The sequence below is a fragment of the Mercenaria mercenaria genome, chromosome 18 (assembly GCF_021730395.1).
Source record: "Mercenaria mercenaria strain notata chromosome 18, MADL_Memer_1, whole genome shotgun sequence".
NCBI lineage: Eukaryota > Metazoa > Mollusca > Bivalvia > Venerida > Veneridae > Mercenaria > Mercenaria mercenaria.
Genome location: NC_069378.1, coordinates 38,578,095 through 38,598,223, shown reverse-complemented (window position 1 = coordinate 38,598,223; position 20,129 = coordinate 38,578,095). Strand labels below are relative to the sequence as shown.

Sequence of the window (20,129 nt, the reverse complement as noted above, 5' to 3'; positions counted from 1 at the left end):
GAGGACCTTAGAAGGATGCTGCAGACCAATTTGTAAATTCAATCAAGCAGTTCATGAGAAAAAGTAATTTAATGTTTTTTCTACTTTTAGCTTTGGCAGGCCCTAAAGTCAGTCAAGTCAAACCATTTGAACAAATATAGGAGAAGACCTAAGATGGATGCTAAATACCAAGTTTGTAGACATTCCATCAAGCTGTTGATGAGAAAAAGTCATTTAATGGTTTTTCTTTTCTCAGCTCTGGCGACCCTTAAAATAAATCAAGTGGAACTATTTAAAAATTTGAACGAGATGGAACTTTTTCATCTGGCAGCCTTTTAAATCTGTCAAGTCAAACCATTTGAACAAATCTCAAAGAGGACCTTAATAGAATGCTACAGACCAACTTTGGTGATGATCCATTAGGCATTTCATTGAACAAGAGCTGTCCGTAAGACAGCCAAGCTCGACTATTTGAAATATTGTCCCAGAAGCAGGAAAATATTACCCCAAAAGGTTAAATATCAAAAGAGTTCTAAGTTCAAAAGGGGAAATAATTTGACCAAAATGCATATCAGTTATGGGACTTGCTGCTATCAACTAGTTTTATAACCCCGAAGGCACATGTGAAGTTTCAATTCAATATCTGCATTAGTTTTGGAGTTAGAAACTTGCATGTAAAACTTTAACCAGAATTTTTGAAGTCCAAAAGGGGGCATAATTTGCCCAAAATACATGTCAGAGTTATGGGACTTGATCCAGTGAGGTTAGTAATTGATCTAGAAAAAGAAAAAATAAGTTTCAAATCTATATGCCTTTTAGTAATAGCTGTATGTACTTGCACACAAAACTTTAACCAGAATTTGCTAAGTCCAAAAGGGGACATAATTTGGCCAAAATGAAGGTCAGAGTTATGGGACTTGCTGCTATCAACTAGTTTTATAACCCCGAAGACACATGTGAAGTTTCAAATCAATATCTGCATTAGTTTTGGAGATAGTAACTTGCATGTAAAACTTTAACCAGAATTTTCTAAGTCTAAAAGGGGGCATAATTTGCTCAAAATACATGTCAGAGTTATGGGTCTTGACCCAGTGAGGTTGGTAATTGATCTAGAAAAAGAAAAAATAAGTTTCAAATCTATATGCCTTTTAGAAATAGCTGTATGTACTTGCACACAAAACTTTAACCAGAATTTTCTAAGTCCAAAAGGGGGCATAATTTGGCCAAAATGAAAGTCAGAGTTATGGGACTTGGTGCTATCAACTAGTTTTATAACCCCAAAGACACATGTGAAGTTTCAAATCAATATCTGCATTAGTTTTGGAGATAGTAACTTGCATGTAAAACTTTAACCAGAATTTTCTAAGTCTAAAAGGGGGCATAATTTGCTCAAAATACATGTCAGAGTTATGGGACTTGACCCAGAGAGGTTGGTAATTGACCTAGAAAAAGAAAAAATAAGTTTCAAAGCTATATGCCTTTAATTGATGGCTGTATGTACTTGCATGCAAAAACTTAACCAAGGTGTGACGCCGACGCCAACGCCAAGGTGAGTAGAATAGCTAGACTATTCAAAGAGCTAATAAAAAGGCTGCTTTAAGGATGTTTTATTTCAAGCGGAACCATTTGAATACCTTACAAGGTTGCTTCAGACAAAGTTTGGTGACGATCCATTGAGCAGTTCACGAGAAGAGGTTGTTCAAAGGTGAAAAGCTAACACTAAACAACAAACAACAAACGACAGACACAGGACCATCACATTTGCTTACCCTGAAGCTGAAAATAGTTGTAAGTTGCTTTTAAACATTAATATATACAAAAAATACTTTTAATTAAACTTGATTTTTAAATTTTCAATAAAGAAAAATGTAATGAAATACTTCATCATATAAAATTAGTAATTCTGAAGACAATAACAAACGAAATCTTTTTACTTGTGTCAGTATGATGCATCATATGTAGGCATTTGTGCCAAATAAAATTAATTGATGGAGGAGGTTTAGAGCAGACACAAAAGACCTCTAATGCTGCGTTTACACTTAGCCACGATGTCCACGATTTGAGAAAAGCATGTTGAGCCTGGGGGTTCGTGGGATCGAATCGTTGTGATCTTGAGGGAACTTGGTGGAATCGTGATGATCGTAAGGATCGTGACAAAATTTTTGACGGTCAAAAATTTTGCCACGATTATCCCAATTTATCTTAAATCTTGAGAGAGCGTGATAGAACTTGGAATTCGTTGTTGAGCGTAATAAAGCTTAACAGACCTTAACGTAACGCATCAGATCTTGATGCCCCATCGTATGGGGATCTTAGTGTTCTTGGAAACACGATTCTAAGTTCCACTAACTCTGGAGGCATCCCTACATAGTTGATGTTGGAGCTATCATCTTCACGCCTGAGTTCTTTGATGGAAAGTTGAGGGCATTGCCCCAGTTGATGCCTTCGGTTTCCACTTAACCATGGTCTTATCAGCAGGTCTTAGGCCTTCTATTTCTTTTTCTCCTTCCTCTCTCTTCTATCCTGCCATGTTCCATCCCTTGTTGCTACTGCCGACGAGTAACTATTATAGGCATACACGAAAATTGCAAATTCAGCATCTTGTTCAGCTCTTGGATGCATAGCTCGTTCCTCTTTGGAATATCTGGAGAGAATGAGAGGATGACCCATGCCTCCTATTTATTCTCCAATCGTGCTCAAAACGTGACAATCTTAATCAAATCGTGGCCATAAATCGTAGGAGAGCTTAACAAAACTTTATAGCATGAGGGATCTAAACAGAACGTGACAAAACATGATAGCATATCGTGGTAATCATAAGAGAACTTGGGAGAACGTGATGAAAATCGTGTCAGATCTCAATCAGAATCGTGTTGGTTTCATAATAAAATGCTGCAGGTAGTAACAAAACGTACTGAGAGCGTAAGAAAGCGTAGGAAAGCGTAGTAATGCAAAATTTGTGCAATAAATCATGGAGCTCCGAGCTTTTCTTTAAATAGTGGACATCGTGGCTAAGTGTAAATGCAGCATAAGTGTGACAATGACCTTTGAGCAAGGGGTCTGAGACTTGTGCATGACAACTGTCTCATTATTGGGAATACTTGTGTCATGTAATACCAAAATACCTTTACTGATAGTAGAGTTATAGAACAAACAAAAACAGATACTATTATCCTTTAACCTCTAAGTTTGACCTTGACCTTTGAGCTAGGGGTCTTGTTTTGCCTGAATATCACATTATCTTATTATGGTGAATTTTGTTATTTGTATATCAGTTATTTGAATATTCTTTGAGCTCCAAGTGTAACTTTGACTTTTATGCATGGTGTTAAGCATTGTTAAGCATGACACATTGCCTAATTCGGGGAACCTTTGTGCCATGTAGTGTAGTCCTTGGTGGATCATAGACTCATCGAGCAGACAGACACTACTAATATTATAATAATGTTTGACCTCTAAGCTTGATAATGTCTTTTAAGCTAGGGGTCAAGAAGTTACGCATGACATAAAAACTCATTATGGGGAACACTTATGGCAAGTAATTTCAAACTTTGTTGATGGATGGCTGAAATATGAAGCAGAAAAAAAGCCCTGCAATCATTTGACTTCTAAGTGTAACCATAACCTTTGAGCTTGGGGACTTGGTTTCATACATGACCAATTGTATTGTTATGGAAAATGTTTGTGCCATGTGATATGAAAATGTGGACCAACAGACTGACTGAAGGAAGGAATGACAGACGGATGAAAAAGAATGACAGATACATGGAAAAGTATAACCCTTAGTCCAAAAACTGGTCAAAGGACCTGCTAGGGGCTACTAACAACATACCTAGAACTGCAGCCCAGTGTAGCGGGGTCCTAAACATGTTATCTAATGCTGATACATTACAATTTTCTACTGCAACCTGTAAATGACAATTTAAACATATTATGAAATATAAGTTGTTTGTGAACATGCATATGCCCCCTATTATGGCCTGTCCTTGATAACTTGATATGTAATTTGGATACAGTCTCAAAATTACTGTGACCTTTGCCTTTGGCATACTGATCTCAAAACAACAGAGATCCTCTGTGACCAGACGTAATCAGCCTATCTGTTAACTGTAGAGTCCAGCTTGCTCAATTTATAGATCAGAAAACAATTTGTCTACTGACCAACCAACAAACATTAGCAAAACATTGGGCCTCTTCTTGGAAGGGGAGCATAAAAGTCTCAAAATGCTCAAATCTTTTATTAATAACATGTAAACAGATCATACTAGCTGCAATCTGCCAAAAGATTTTTTTTTAAACTTTCCCATTATTCTGAAGTTCCTGATCTAACAAGTTTCTAAATCTGTTGCTAAACAAAGGGGAGAGTACCACTGTTATTAATGACAAGAAATATAACAGAGAGTCACCAATTTCTGTAAATCTGACACCTTCAATGGGTAATCTTTATTTTGCTGAAATAAGGAAACTGCAGTTGAAAAATTATACTTGATAACGACCAGTATTATTGTTCAAAAATCAAATTAATGTGAATGAACTGTTTTAAACTTATTCTATTTTATTCAGTTGATCTTTATTTAATCCCCAAAATGATATAACAAGACTGGCTCACATTTCACTACAGCAAAGGAGAAATATCAAGGTCTAAATATGTAATCCCAATACTGATATAATCAGACTGGCTCACCTATTACAAGACAATGAAAATTTAACAAGAGGCCATGATGACCCAATATCTCTTATCTGACTTAGATGGGTATATAAGATTTCTTGGTAGAGGACCACTACACAATGCTTAATGCCAAATATCTAAGCTTTAGGCCTTGAGGTTTTAGACATGAAGACAATTACAACATGGGTGGGGCCCATTTGACTAAAGGAGCATGATTAGAACAAACTTGCTACAGAGACACTCAAAAATGTTTCAAGCTAAATATCTAAGTTCTAAGCCTTGCAGTAGAAGATTTTAAAAGTTTTCCATATGTAAGTCTATGTAACACAAGGGACCCCGTGGAGGAGTCATTTTTGACCCCAGGGGTATGATTTAAATAAATTTCGTGGAGACTACTAGACAATGCTACATGTCAAATATCTAAGATCTGGGTCTTATGATTGCTGAGAAGATGTTCAAGTTTTTCCTTTTGGTTGTCATGACAACCAGAATTCTTTATGAAATTCTATGAAAACTTTTGGTAGTGGATCATGCAAGGAACATGCATGCCAAGTTTCATCAACTTCCAATGAACAGGATATGTTGTCCACAGAAAAGTGTGGACTGACAGATGATGAACAGATGGCAGTGAGTGATCACAATAGCTCCACCTAAGCTAAAAAAAAAAAACACTTGCCAATGCTTTCACAACTGCTGCATTGCCATCTGCCACGGCTAGATGTAGGGCAGTCCTTCCTTCATAATCCTGCCAGTTTATAACACTGGGAGTTGTATCCTGAAAATTGTAATAAATGCATATAGTATACTTCAACATGAGCTGGCACCTGAAATAGATATACATGTCCCCAAAGTGTAGCTGTGATACTATGCATTTCAACACCTATCTATAGCATAACTTTGAAGTCAATTCCTTCATTTTTTTTTTTATTTGGGCTTTACGGTGCACCAACACAGTATAGATTATATGGCGCCAAACCGGGACTACAAATTTTGGTTCCACATCTCATTTACATCAAAATAAAAACAGGAGGTATGGAATCAAAATTTGTATGCTGGAATCACAGAGTTACAGCAAACCAAGTTTCAAGACCCTATTAGCCGCCTCTTACGATCATGCAAGGGTAAGACAGTGGTTCCAATTCTTTTTATACACAGATCATCCCAGAACCACATGGGGCCAATTCCTTCATAGCTTTTTAAGTTATGCTCCAGATAATCATACTAGGGATGGATAAACAAATGAAATACTAACATGAATTTGTACTTTCAAGTTTATGGTGTGCTCAATATCTTTACTTTCTTTAAATACTAATTCAGTGCTTTAAAAAATATTAAGAGTACAAAAACCCAAATCAATATTAAAGGAAAAGTAAAGAATATATCTGACATAGCTCCTCTATTTTGTCCTAGAACAAGTCCCGGACCTTCCAAGATCTAGAACAAGTCCCGGACCTACCAGTATCTAGAACAAGTCCCGGACCTACCGGTATCTAGAACAAGTCCCGGACCTACCAGTATCTAGAACAAGTCCCGGACCTACCGGTATATGACTAAAACTGCTATCATTAAAAGACTTTCTTTTATTGAACAGACCAACATGGCATGCCTCTGTAGTGTCCATGATCTCAAGTCTTGTCTACTGGGCCAATACTGATAAAAGCTCAATCAACTAGACTACAGCAACTGTACATGAAAGACAGCAAATTACCAGTACAAAGAGACAGCAAAGGTATTCCATAGTGAATATCTAGCTCTTACCAGTACAAAGAGACAGCAAAGGCATTCCATAGTGAACATCTAGCTCTTACAAGTAGAAAGAGACAGAAAAGGCATTCCATAGTGAATATCTAGCTCTTACCAGTACAAAGAGACAGCAAAGGCATTCCATAGTGAATATCTAGCTCTTACCAGTACAAAGAGACAGCAAAGGCATTCCATAGTGAATATCTAGCTCTTACCAGTACAAAGAGACAGCAAAGGCATTCCATAGTGAATATCTAGCTCTTACCAGAACAAAGAGACAGCAAAGGCATACTATTGTCAATGAACACTTGTATATCCATAGTGAATATCTAGCTGGCATTCCATAGTAAATATCTAGCTCTTACCAGTACAAAGAGACAGCAAAGGTATTCCATAGTGAATATCTAGCTCTTACCAGTACAAAGAGACAGCAAAGGCATTCCATAGTGAATATCTAGCTCTTACCAGAACAACGAGACAGCAAAGGCATTCCATAGTGAATATCTAGCTCTTACCAGTACAAAGAGACAGCAAAGGCATTCCATAGTGAATATCTCGCTCTTACAAGTACAAAGAGACAGCAAAGGCATTCCATAGTGAATATCTAGCTCTTACCAGTACAAAGAAACAGCAAAGGCATTCCATAGTGAATATCTAGCTCTTACTAGTACAAAGAGACAGCAAAGGCATAGACATACTACTGTCAATGAATACTGGTATATCCATAGTGAATATCTAGCTGGCATTCCATGGTAAATATCTAGCTCTTACCAGTACAAAGAGACAGCAAAGGCATTCCATAGTAAATATCTAGCTGACATTCCATAGTGAATATCTAGCTCTTACCAGTACAAAGAGACAGCAAAGGCATTCCATAGTGAATATCTAGCTCTTACCAGTACAAAGAGACAGCAAAGGCATTCCATGGTAAATATCTAGCTCTTACCAGTACAAAGAGACAGCAAAGGCATTCCATAGTGAATATCTAGCTCTTACCAGAACTAAAGACAGCAAAGGCATACTATTGTCAATAAATACTGGTATATCCATAGTGAATATCTAGCTGGCATTCCATAGTAAATATCTAGCTGTTACCAGTACAAAGAGACAGCAAAGGCATTTCATAGTAAATATCTAGCTGACATTCCATAGTGAATATCTAGCTCTTACAAGAACAAAGAGACAGCAAAGGCATTCCATAGTGAATAGCTAGCTCTTACCAGAACAAAGAGACAGCAAAGGCATTCCATAGTGAATAGCTAGCTCTTACCAGTACAAAGAGACAGCAAACGCATTCCATAGTGAATATCTAGCTCTTACCAGAACAAAGAGACTGCAAAGGCATTCCATAGTGAATATCTACCTCTTACCAGTACAAAGAGAGAGCAAAGGCATTCCATAGTGAATATCTAGCTCTTACCAGTACAAAGAGACAGCAAAGGCATTCCATAGTGAATATCTAGCTCTTACCAGAACAAAGAGACAGCAAAGGCATAGACATACTACTGTCAATGAATACTGGTATATCCATAGTGAATATCTAGCTGGCATTCCATGGTAAATATCTAGCTCTTACCAGTACAAAGAGCCAGCAAAGGTATTCCATAGTGAATATCTAGCTCTTACCAGTACAAAGAGACAGCAAACGCATTCCATAGTGAATATCTAGCTCTTACAAGAACAAAAAGACAGCAAAGGCATTCCAGAGTGAATATCTAGCTCTTACCAGTACAAAGAGACAACAAACGCATTCCATAGTGAATAGCTAGCTCTTACCAGTACAAAGAGACAGCAAAGGCATTCCATGGTAAATATCTAGCTCTTACCAGTACAAAGAGACAGCAAAGGCATTCCATAGTGAATATCTAGCTCTTACCAGAACAAAGGGACAACAAACGCATTCCATAGTGAATAGCTAGCTCTTACCAGTACAAAGAGACAGGAAACGCATTCCAGAGTGAATAGCTAGCTCTTACCAGTACAAAGAGACAGTAAACGCATTTCGAAGTGAATAGCTAGCTCTTACCATTACAAAGAGACAGCAAAGGCATTCCATAGTGAACATCTAGCTCTTACAAGTAGAAAGAGACAGCAAAGGCATTCCATAGTGAACATCTAGCTCTTACCAGTACAAAGAGACAGAAAAGGCATTCCATAGTGAATATCTAGCTCTTACCAGTACAAAGAGACAGCAAACGCATTCCAGAGTGAATATCTAGCTCTTACCAGAACAAAGAGACAGCAAAGGCATACTATTGTCAATGAACACTTGTATATCCATAGTGAATATCTAGTTGGCATTCCATAGTAAATATCTAGCTCTTACCAGTACAAAGAGACAGCAAAGGTATTCTATAGTGAATATCTAGCTCTTACCAGTACAAAGAGACAGCAAAGGCATTCCATAGTGAACATCTAGCTCTTACCAGAACAACGAGACAGCAAAGGCATTCCATAGTGAATATCTAGCTCTTACCAGTACAAAGAGACAGCAAAGGCATTCCATAGTGAATATCTAGCTCTTACCGGTACAAAGAAACAGCAAAGGCATTCCATAGTGAATATCTAGCTCTTACCAGTACAAAGAGACAGCAAAGGCATTCCATAGTGAACATCTAGCTCTTACCAGAACAAAGGGACAGCAAAGGCATTCCATAGTGAATATCTAGCTCTTACCAGAACAAAGAGACAGCAAATGCATTCCATAGTGAATATCTAGTTCTTACCAGAACAAAGAGACAGCAAAGGCATACTATTGTCAATGAATACTGGTATATCCATAGTGAATATCTAGCTGGCATTCCATAGTAAATATCTAGCTCTTACCAGTACAAAGAGACAGCAAAGGCATTCCATAGTAAATATCTAGCTGACATTCCATAGTGAATATGTAGCTCTTACAAGTACAAAGAGACAGCAAAGGCATTCCATAGTGAATAGCTAGCTCTTACCAGAACAAAGAGACAGCAAAGGCATTCCATAGTGAATAGCTAGCTCTTACCAGTACAAAGAGACAGCAAACGCATTCCATAGTGAATATCTAGCTCTTACCAGAACAAAGAGACAGCAAAGGCATTCCATAGTGAATATCTCGCTCTTACCAGTACAAAGAGAGAGCAAAGGCATTCCATAGTGAATATCTAGCTCTTACCAGGAGAAAGAGACAGCAAAGGCATTCCATAGTGAATATCTAGCTCTTACCAGAACAAAGAGACAGCAAAGGCATAGACATACTACTGTCAATGAATACTGGTATATCCATAGTGAATATCTAGCTGGCATTCAATGGTAAATATCTAGCTCTTACCAGTACAAAGAGACAGCAAAGGCATTCCATAGTAAATATCTAGCTGACATTCCATACTGAATATCTAGCTCTTACCAGTACAAAGAGACAGCAAAGGCATTCCATAGTGAATATCTAGCTCTTACCAGTACAAAGAGACAGCAAAGGCATTCTATAGTGAATATCTAGCTCTTACCAGTACAAAGAGACAGCAAAGGCATTCCATAGTGAATATCTAGCTCTTACCAGAACAAAGAGACAGCAAAGGCATTCCATAGTGAATATCTAGCTCTTACCAGTACAAAGAGACAGGAAAGGCATACTATTGTCAATGAAAACTGGTATATCCATAGTGAATATCTAGCTCTTACAAGTACAAAGAGACAGCAAAGGCATTCCATAGTGAATATCTAGCTCTTACAAGTAGAAAGAGACAGCAAAGGCATTCCATTGAATATCTCGCTCTTACAAGTACGAAGAGACAGCAAAGGTATTCCATAGTGAATATCTAGCTCTTACCAGTACAAAGAGACAGCAAAGGCATTCCATAGTGAATATCTAGCTGACATTCCATAGTGAATATCTAGCTCTTACAAGTACAAAGAGACAGCAAAGGCATTCCATAGTGAATATCTAGCTCTTACAAGTAGAAAGAGACAGCAAAGGCATTCCATAGTGAATATCTAGCTCTTACCAGTACAAAGAGACGGCAAAGGCATTCCATAGCGAATATCTAGCTCTTACCAGTACAAAGAGATAGCAAAGGCATTCCATAGTGAATATATAGCTCTTACCAGTACAAAGAGACAGCAAAGGCATTCCATAGTGAATATCTAGCTCTTACCAGTACAAAGAAACAGCAAAGGCATTCCATAGTGAATATCTAGCTCTTACCAGTACAAAGAGACAGCAAAGGCATTCCATAGTGAATATCTAGCTCTTACCAGTACAAAGAGACAGCAAAGGCATTCCATAGTGAATATCTAGCTCTTACCAGTACAAAGAGACAGCAAACGCATTCCATAGTGAATATCTAGCTCTTACCAGTACAAAGAGACAGCAAAGGCATACTATTGTCAATGAATACTTGTATATCCATAGTGAATATCTAGCTGGCATTCCATAGTAAATATCTAGCTCTTACCAGTACAAAGAGACAGCAAAGGCATTCCATAGTGAATATCTAGCTCTTACCAGAACAAAGAGACAGCAAACGCATTTCATAGTGAATATCCAGCTCTTACCAGTACAAGAGACAGCAAACGCATTCCATAGTGAATATCTAGCTCTTACCAGTACAAAGAGACAGCAAAGGCATTCCATAGTGAATATCTAGCTCTTACCAGTACAAAGAGACAGCAAACGCATTCCATAGTGAATATCTAGCTCTTACCAGAACAAAGAGACAGCAAAGGCATTCCATAGTGAATATCTAGCTCTTACCAGTACAAAGAGACAGCAAAGGCATTCCATAGTGAATATCTAGCTCTTACCAGAACAAAGAGACAGCAAAGGCATTCCATAGTGAATATCTAGCTCTTACCAGAACAAAGAGACAGCAAAGGCATTCCATATTGAATATCTAGCTCTTACCAGTACAAAGAGACAGCAAAGGCATTCCATAGTGAATATCTAGCTCTTACCAGAACAAAGAGACAGCAAAGGCATACTATTATCAATGAATACTGGTAGTATGAAACACAAAAGCATTATTTAGTTAATGTATAGCCCTACTCCATCTTACATATTATTTTCAGCACTGGATCTTAAAATGGTCATTCAAGACATGTCCTGATACTGTAAACAACATACCAAGATCAGTTTAACACAGTTCACTGCCTCAGGATCCCTACTGCTTGCTGCCCAGTGTAGAGGTGTTTTCCCTTCTATATCTGGTATACCTATGTTTGAATCCTAAACAGAAAAATGCAATAGTGTAATGAAGGCAAAAATGAGACTATAATCATTAAATAAGGAAAAAGCTATGAATAATGTCATTTATCAGGACCACCTGGATCTAGCATGCAAGCAAACTGGTGATTCATACCTATACTGAAATACTTGTCTGAAAAAACTATGATGTAGTCAAATAATCTCTACTGTAAATATATTTTTAAGGGGAAGGAATGTCTAATCATAAGTTAGTTCATATGAAAGCCACAGTCCAGCCACGCATAACACAAGACTTTAGTGCCTCAATTTGAACCATTTTGGGAGAGGACCTTCAAATAATAGTACAGACCAAGTTTGATGAAGATCCAGCGGTTCATCCAAAGAAGATGTTTAAAGGATTTTTTTCTATTTTTAGCTCTAATAGCTCATAAAGGGGCCAAGGGCCCCCCTCTGAACATAATTAAGGGAGGTCTATAATGGTGCTACAGACAAAGATTGATGAAGATCTGTCCATCAATCCATGTCAAGAAGTTGTTAAAAGCTTTCTTTATACTTAAACCAAGTGTTTCCTAAAGGGGATAACCTCCCCCATTGAACAAAATTAGGAGAGGACCTTATGATAATGATACAGACTAAGTTTGATGAAGAGTCATCAAGCAGATCATGAAAAGAATTTGTTCAAAGGTATTTCTATTTTTAGCTTGAGTGCCTCTTTACTGGGGCCAAATGCCCCCATTTGAACGGATTTGATAGAGGACCTAACAATAATGCAACAGACTATGTGTCACAAATTGACATACGGGCCTTATTTTAGCTGTAGTGTAAATGCAGGTATTGCATCATCTTTTTGTAAATTTTTGAGTTATTGAGGTAAATGTCAGATTTCACGCATGAAATACCTCTCATGTTTTTCTGTATTTCATAACTTAAATTTCCATGTAAATTTCATTAAATTCTGTTCAGTAATAAGAAAGTTGATATTTTATAAACTTCAGTAATTTATGTTTTTATCCCCAAAACCACTATAATGGGCCTCAAATTGTCAATTTAAATTCGCGCCAAAGTAGTTAGATTTCCCGGCTATATCGTGAATCCCGTGAAAATGACAATAGTCGGAGTCCACGGCTTAGCCGTGAATCCCATGAAATTTAGTATTTGGCGGGACATTATCCTTTAAATAGACTGGACTAGATATGCCTTGCGCACACCACCTTACGACTTTATAGACGAATCTATGTCTGAATTATTTTCTTGCTAGAAATTTATGCTCGATCGAGGTAAGGAATTTATTTGTTAGATTTTTGTATGATTTTTGCATTACGATTTTTATTTGGTAAATTTTTGTGCATTCTACAGAATTCTGTAACATTTACTTTTCGGCATATGATTTTAGCTAGTTTCGGTATGTCAGGATGATTTATTAAATTTTTCAGACTTTTGTAAATTATTTGGAAAGAGGAATCTAAAATGTTTCATTTATATAAGATGTTAAATTTGTACTGAAATTTGTAACATGATAATTGTAAAGCACTGTTTCAAAAACTTATGTCAAATATTTTGTTAATTATGGAACGCCATCACTGCACTGTATTGTTATGTATAACTCTATATGGCAAGTCTAGTACCATGTATGTAATATATTATTGTAATATGAAATTGTGTGACAGTCTATTGCATACACATACAATGTCCGTTTTGTTGTATGGCATTAGATATTATATGGAGGCCAACTATGATATAACGTTTGATTTATATTGAATTTTGTTAATTTGTAGTTGTAAATAATAGCTGCAGTTTATCATGTCCGTATCTATAATGTTTCATCATATACTTTTCATATCATTTCATACTTTAACTTTAGTCTTTTAAGTAAGTAATCTTTGTAATATGGAAGTAATAAGTGACGTATTTTAATCATGTGACGTTTGAACTTAGTAGCACATATGTTTTGTATAAGTAGCACGTATTATTTATGGGAGCCTACGGAGGTATGGTGTACCCAAAGGAGCAGTTTTATGCCCTGATTTATTTGTTTTGCTATGGTGCTTACCATATGTTATATATTTTAGCTTCTTCCGCCAGACGATTTTACCTGGTGATGTCATAACCCGGAAGTACAATGCCCGAGGTTCACTTGTCTTCACTCGCCTGGATGTGATATTCCCAGCGCAGAACTTTCGTCCCATGGTTGTGCCGTAAACCGCAAAGACGATGATTTTTGTTATCCTCTGAAGTCAGCTCAGGGATGCAATCACCTACCACCATAGGGAGCCAACACGGAATCAACGTATTCACGGTTTAAAGGGACTGTATTTTGAATTTAGAAGCTGCGTTTTGTTTGTGCTACTTAAAGTTCACAATTACATTAAAGACCTGTGTCACGTCAGATTAGAATGGAAGTATAAGAACTTTTGTATCTAGAGATACTGAACTTTTTTTTTCTTTCTGATAATCAGTTTTTTTTTTCTTTTCATATCTATTCATTGTTAATAATCATCTTTTGTAAATAAATTTGTAAATATTGTAAAGGGTGTTGATTTGTTCTGATGGTTACTGTCGCCGGTACGGCATTTCCTGTCACACTATGTCTGATGAAGATCCATCAAGTAGTTCATGAAGAGAACTTTTGTAATTATTTTTCTATTTGTACCTCTATCTGCCCATTAAAGGGGTCAAGCAAAGCCACTTGAACAGATCTGAATGAGGACCTTGCCAGGATGCTACAGGCTAAGTTTGGTGTAATTCTGACCTGTAGTTTCAGAATGGAAGATGTAATGTGTGGACAACAGACACAGGGTGATGGATGACAGACTATCCATCTACCCCAATAGATCAACCTTAACCTTTGGTTGAGGTGAGCTTAAATTATATCAAACCTACTATTTTGTTTTACCTTGCAATGAAAACAAAAAAGCTGTCACTGTTATCAAATACTGAAAGGTCAATTTTTGAGCCAAAAATATTTCTTTACTGCCTAAATTGATTTAAGGATGCCTAGCATACAGTAATACTATTAGAACAATGTTAGGTATCCCTTTAAATACTGCTCACTCTACCTTTATGTTTATCTTCTAATTACTGGAGAAACAGCTGGGCAATATATGCCTGAAGTCTTAAACCAGAAGGAGGAGGAAGTAAAATATAAAGACAGACAGGCCATGATTGCCCTAGATCACTAGATCAGCTAGACTGAATAGTTTTGAAACAAGATACAATGCTGTGAAATTATTTTAAAAGCAAGCCAGCTGTTTCAGCAAAAAAGACTTTCAAATATTCCAAATAGTCATGTAGGGAAACCTAGCCTCTCACCCTGGAAGTCATGTAATTTTAACAAAACAGAAAAATTTGAAATAATTAAGGTGAAGGTCTTTCAATGCACATTGCTGTGAAATTATTTCAAAACCCATATAGCCAGCAGTTACTGATGAGAATATTTTCAAAGTTATCCAAACAGTCATACAGTGAAAACCAGCCCTATCCCTGGAGACCACGTTTCTTTTTACGAAAAAGAATTATTTGAAGGAATTTGATAGAAGGTCATCCATGGAAAAATGCTGTCAAATTATTCTAAAATCCAACCAACAGTTTCAGGGACGAAATTTTCCATACGGTCATACAGGGAAAACATGTCCCGACCCCTGGTAGCCATGTTATTAAACAAATCAGCATGATTTGAAGGAACTTACTAGAGGGTTACCTCAGAAATACTGTTTTTAAAATTGGGCCTGCAGTTTCAGAGAAGTTCAAAGGTCTCCATATAACCATGTAGGGAAAACTAGTGATACACCTAGTGGCCATGTTTTTTAATGAAACACATAATGTCAAAGAATTTAACAGAGGGTCACCCAAGGACCTTTTCAATGAAATTATTTCAGAATTTGGCCAGCCACTTCTTAGGATAAGATTTTTAATGTCTTTCTTTTGGTTGCCATGTCAACCAGAATTCTGCATGGATGACCCAGATTTGAGGGAATCTTAAAGGTGACCACCACAGGAACATTCCTATAAAGTTGGACTGAAATTGGCAGTGTTGTTTTGGAGATGTTCTTTAAAGAAATTATGGATGACAAACGGACAGAAGCAAGCTACACCAACGGAGAGACAGACTGACAACAGACATCCATCATCCTTAAAGCGGCCATGAGCAGTTAATGCTCAGGTGAGCTAAAAAGGGATGTAAATCATGAAAGAAGTGAGGTGGAAATTCCCTGAAAACCAGGGACAACAATGACTTAAATTTGTATATTTACACTCCGTAACATTCTGTAAATTTCTAGAAAAGAAAATCATTGGAACCCAAAAAACTCTTGGCTTATCGACCTGTTTCTTTTTTTTACGTCACTGACAAAAAATAGATTTAACACTAGAATCTGTAGCTTTTAGAAGCTCGTATTTCTTCTAAAAATTTGGCATCCTTGAGTCTTTGCAACACCATTACTGTCAAATCTTTTTTTCTATCTATTTATGGCTATTATTTATTAAACAAGAGCTGTCTCCATAGGATGACAAATGCCCCCGATGGCACTTTGAATGAATAGTTATGGCCGATGTTAGAGTTTAGGACCTTTGACCTACGGAGCTGGGTCTTGTGCGCGACACGTCGTTATTTTAAAATCCATGCATGAATGACAAAGATATGGACCGGACACGCCCATCAATGCACTATCATGAAAAATGACCTTTAACGTCTAAGTGTGACCTTGACCTTTGAGCTACGGACCTGGATCTTGCGCATGACACGTTGTCTTACTGTGGTACACATTCATGCCAAGTTATTTGAAAATCCATTTATGGATGACAAAGATATGGACCGGACACGCCCATCAATGCTTTATCCTTTAACATCTAAGTGTGACCTTGACCTCTGAGCTACGGACCTGGGTCTTGCGCGCGACACGTCGTCTTACTGTGGTACACATTCATGCCAAGTTATTTGAAAATCCATCCATCGATGACAAAGATATGGACCGGACACGAAAATTGCGGACAGACTGACAGACTGACAGACCAACGGACCGACAGACGGTTCAAAAACTATATGCCTCCCTTCTGGGGCATAACAACAAGAAATAACTTTCTTGATCACTACACATCCTTAACTTTGTATGAAGTGTTAGTTTTACATTTTTTAACCTTTAGCCTGCTGCCAGCAAGTGATTCAGCCATTGCGACCAGTGCAGACTAATATCAGCCTGCACATCCATGCAGACTGATCATGGTCTGCACTGTTCGACAGTCAGTCATAAATTTTCAGTGAACACTCCTTTGAATAATAATTGGTACAGCTCATATTAAACAAGAGGACCATGATGGTCCTGAATCGCTCACCTCTTCCCACATGACCCAGTTTTGAGTATGACATCGTTTTTTCTATTATTTGACATAGTGACATAGTGACCTAGTTTTGAACTTGACCTAGGTATTATCAAGATAAAAATTCTGACCAATTTTCATGAAGATCCATTGAAAAATATGGTCTCTAGAGAGGTAACAAGGTTTTTCTATTATTTGACCTATTGACCTGGTTTGAACTTTACCTAGATATCATCAAGGTGAACATTCTCACTAATTTTCATGAAGATCTCGTGAAAAATATGGCCTCTAGAGAGGTCACAAGGTTTTTCTATTTTTATACCTACTGGCCTAGTTTTTGACCGCACGTGACCCGGTTTCGAAACTGACCTAGATATCATCAAGGTGAACATTCAGATCAATTTTCATGAAGATCCGTTGAAAAATATGGCCTCTAGAGAGGTCAAAAGATTTTAATAATTTTAGACCTACTGACCTAGTTTTTTACCGCAGTTGACCCAGTTTCAAACTTGACCTAGATATCATCAAGATGAACATTCAGACCAACTTTCATACAGATCCCATGAAAAGTAGGGCCTCTAGAGAGGTCACAATGTTTTTTATATTATTTGACCTACTGACCTAGTTTTTTAAGGCACGTGACCCACTTTCAAACTTGACCTAGATATCATCAAGGTGAACATTCTGACCAATTTTCATGAAGATCCATTCACAAGTATGGCCTCTAGAGAGGTCACAAGGTTTTTCTATTTTTAGACCTACTGACCTAGTTTTTGACCGCAGTTGACCCAGTTTCGAACGTGACCTAGATATCATCAAGATGAACATTCAGACCAATTTTCATACAGATCCCATGAAAAATATGGCCTCTAGAGAGGTCACAAGGTTTTTCTATAATTTGACCTACTGACCTAGTTTTTGAAGGCATGTGACCCACTTTCGAATCTGAACTAGATATCATCAAGATGAACATTCAGACCAACTTTCATACAGATCCCATGAAAAATATGGCCTCTAGAGAGGTCACAAGGTTTTTCTATTATTTGACCTGCTGACCTAGTTTTTGATGGCACGTGACCCACTTTCGAACTTGACCTAGATATCATCAAGATGAACATTCTGACCAAATTTCATGAAGATCTCATGAAATATATGGCCTCTAGAGAGGTCACAAGGTTTTTCTATTTTTAGACCTACTGACCTAGTTTTTGACCGCACGTTACCCAGTTTCGAACTTGACCTAGATATCATCAAGATGAACATTCAGACCAACTTTCATACAGATCCCATGAAAAATATGGCCTTTAGAGCGGTCACAAGGTTTTTCTACTATTTGACCTACTGACCTAGTTTTTGATGGCACGTGACCCAGTTTCGAACTTGACCTAGATATCATCACAGTGAACGTTCTGACCAATTTTCATGAAGATCTTGTGAAATATATGGCCTCTAGAGAGGTCACAAGGTTTTTCTATTTTTAGACCTACTGACCTAGTTTTTGATGGTACGTGACCCAGTTTCGAACTTGACCTAGATATCATCAAGATGAACAGTCTGACCAACTTTAATAAAGATCCCACGAAAAATGTGACCTCTAGAGTGGTCACAAGCAAAAGTTTACGGACGCACAGACGCACTGACGCACGGACGGACACCGCGCGATCACAAAAGCTCACCTTGTCACTTTGTGACAGGTGAGCTAAAAATAGACTAGTTCACTTCAGAAATATAGCAAGGTAAAGATTAACAAGCTTATGCAAACTCTGACACACAGCTATGAAGAAGTACAAACCTGTTTTATCAGCATTTTTACATGTTCCAGGTTACCATAGGAAGCTGCCCAATGTAATGCGGTTCTCTGAAAAATGTAAAAAAAAAACAACAAGAGCTATCACTATTAAAGACAAATGTCCCTTGAAGCGCGCCCAAGAATGCTACAGTTGTCTGCACAAAATATGCCAGAATAGTTTAGGTATGAATCATTTTGTGACCTTGACCTTGACCTAAGAGATCCAGGTCATAAGCGTGACACATCTTCTCAATATGGTTAAAATTTGTGTCAAATTATTTTCAAATCCCTTGATGAATGGCAGAGTTATGGACCAGACAAGAAAAAGACCATGTTAACCTTTGACTTGTAAGTGTTACCTTGACCTTGAAGCTAGGCATCTGGGTCTTGTGCATGAAATGTCATCTAATTATAGGGAACATTTCCGCCAAATAATTTTAAAATCCCTTCATCAATGGCAGAGTTATGAACCGGACAAGAAACAGAATATGTTAACTTTTTACCTCTAAGTGTGACTTGACCTTAGAGCTAGAGGTCTGGATCTTGCGCAAGACACGTCGTCTCATTATGGGGAACATTTATGCCATGTAATTTCAAAATCTCTTGATGAATGGCAGTTATGAAACGGACACCTGTTAACCTCTTAACTTCTAAGTGTGACCTTGATCTTGGAGCTACTGGGGTCCGAGTCTTGCACATGACACATCGTCTAATAATGGTAAACATTTATGCCAAGCTATTTCAAAATCCCTTTATGGATGGCAGAGTTATGGACCAGACACGAAACAGACCCTGTTAACCTTTGACTTCTAAGTGCGACCCTGGGGGGGGGGGGGGGGGGTACAATAACCACATAAAGCTTACGGAATGAATGACATCAAAAAGTACAGTTACCTATTGTTCCTATAGCCATCTAAGTATGCAAATGTGGGCTCGGATGGACAGACAAGGGCAACTCTAAGTGTCCATTGTATAATGTAGATTTAGATCACTATTGCAAATGTATGTTTTATTGTTTTATAAAATTTTGCAATTACCCACCTTTTAAGGGGTACCGTAGAAATAGACTAATTCATTGAACTATTTTACTCAGTCATTCAACTCATCTGTTCCACAGCATAAAAGTTAGTTTTGGCCTAAAGCTCTAGACCACTGTGCCACAGTGGAAAGCACATTAAATCAGTAGTACTAACCTTGAACCCAACCCCACTGACCTAACATGCAATCCTAGCCTTAGTTTTACCATAAGCTACTTATACGCCAAGTTTAAAATCGAACCATCAATCAAAGTTTAAAATCAAACCATCAATCAAAGTTATTGAGTGAAAAACTTTCTTTTTTAGCAACAATGACCTTGACCTTGACTCCACTGACCCCAAATTAAATCCTAACCTTGGTCTTACTTTAAGCTACCTATAGTTTAGTTTCATTTCAATATCTCAACCCAAAACTAAAGT

At 37.5% G+C, this 20,129-nt stretch overlaps 1 protein-coding gene across 3 annotated transcripts in view; it reads right to left on the bottom strand.

Moving 5' to 3' along the window:
- Positions 1–20,129, bottom strand: part of LOC123539137 (inversin-like) — a 223,521-nt gene that overhangs the window by 156,149 nt on the left and 47,243 nt on the right. For all 3 annotated transcript variants that reach the window (XM_045323631.2, XM_045323630.2, XM_045323629.2), the window contains exons 6-9: positions 18,676–18,741; positions 11,490–11,591; positions 5,325–5,423; positions 3,812–3,887 (exon numbers count right to left, since the gene is read on the bottom strand). In XM_045323631.2, coding sequence (XP_045179566.1) covers positions 3,812–3,887; positions 5,325–5,423; positions 11,490–11,591; positions 18,676–18,741 — 343 coding nt within the window. The remainder of the gene's footprint in view (positions 1–3,811; positions 3,888–5,324; positions 5,424–11,489; positions 11,592–18,675; positions 18,742–20,129) is intronic.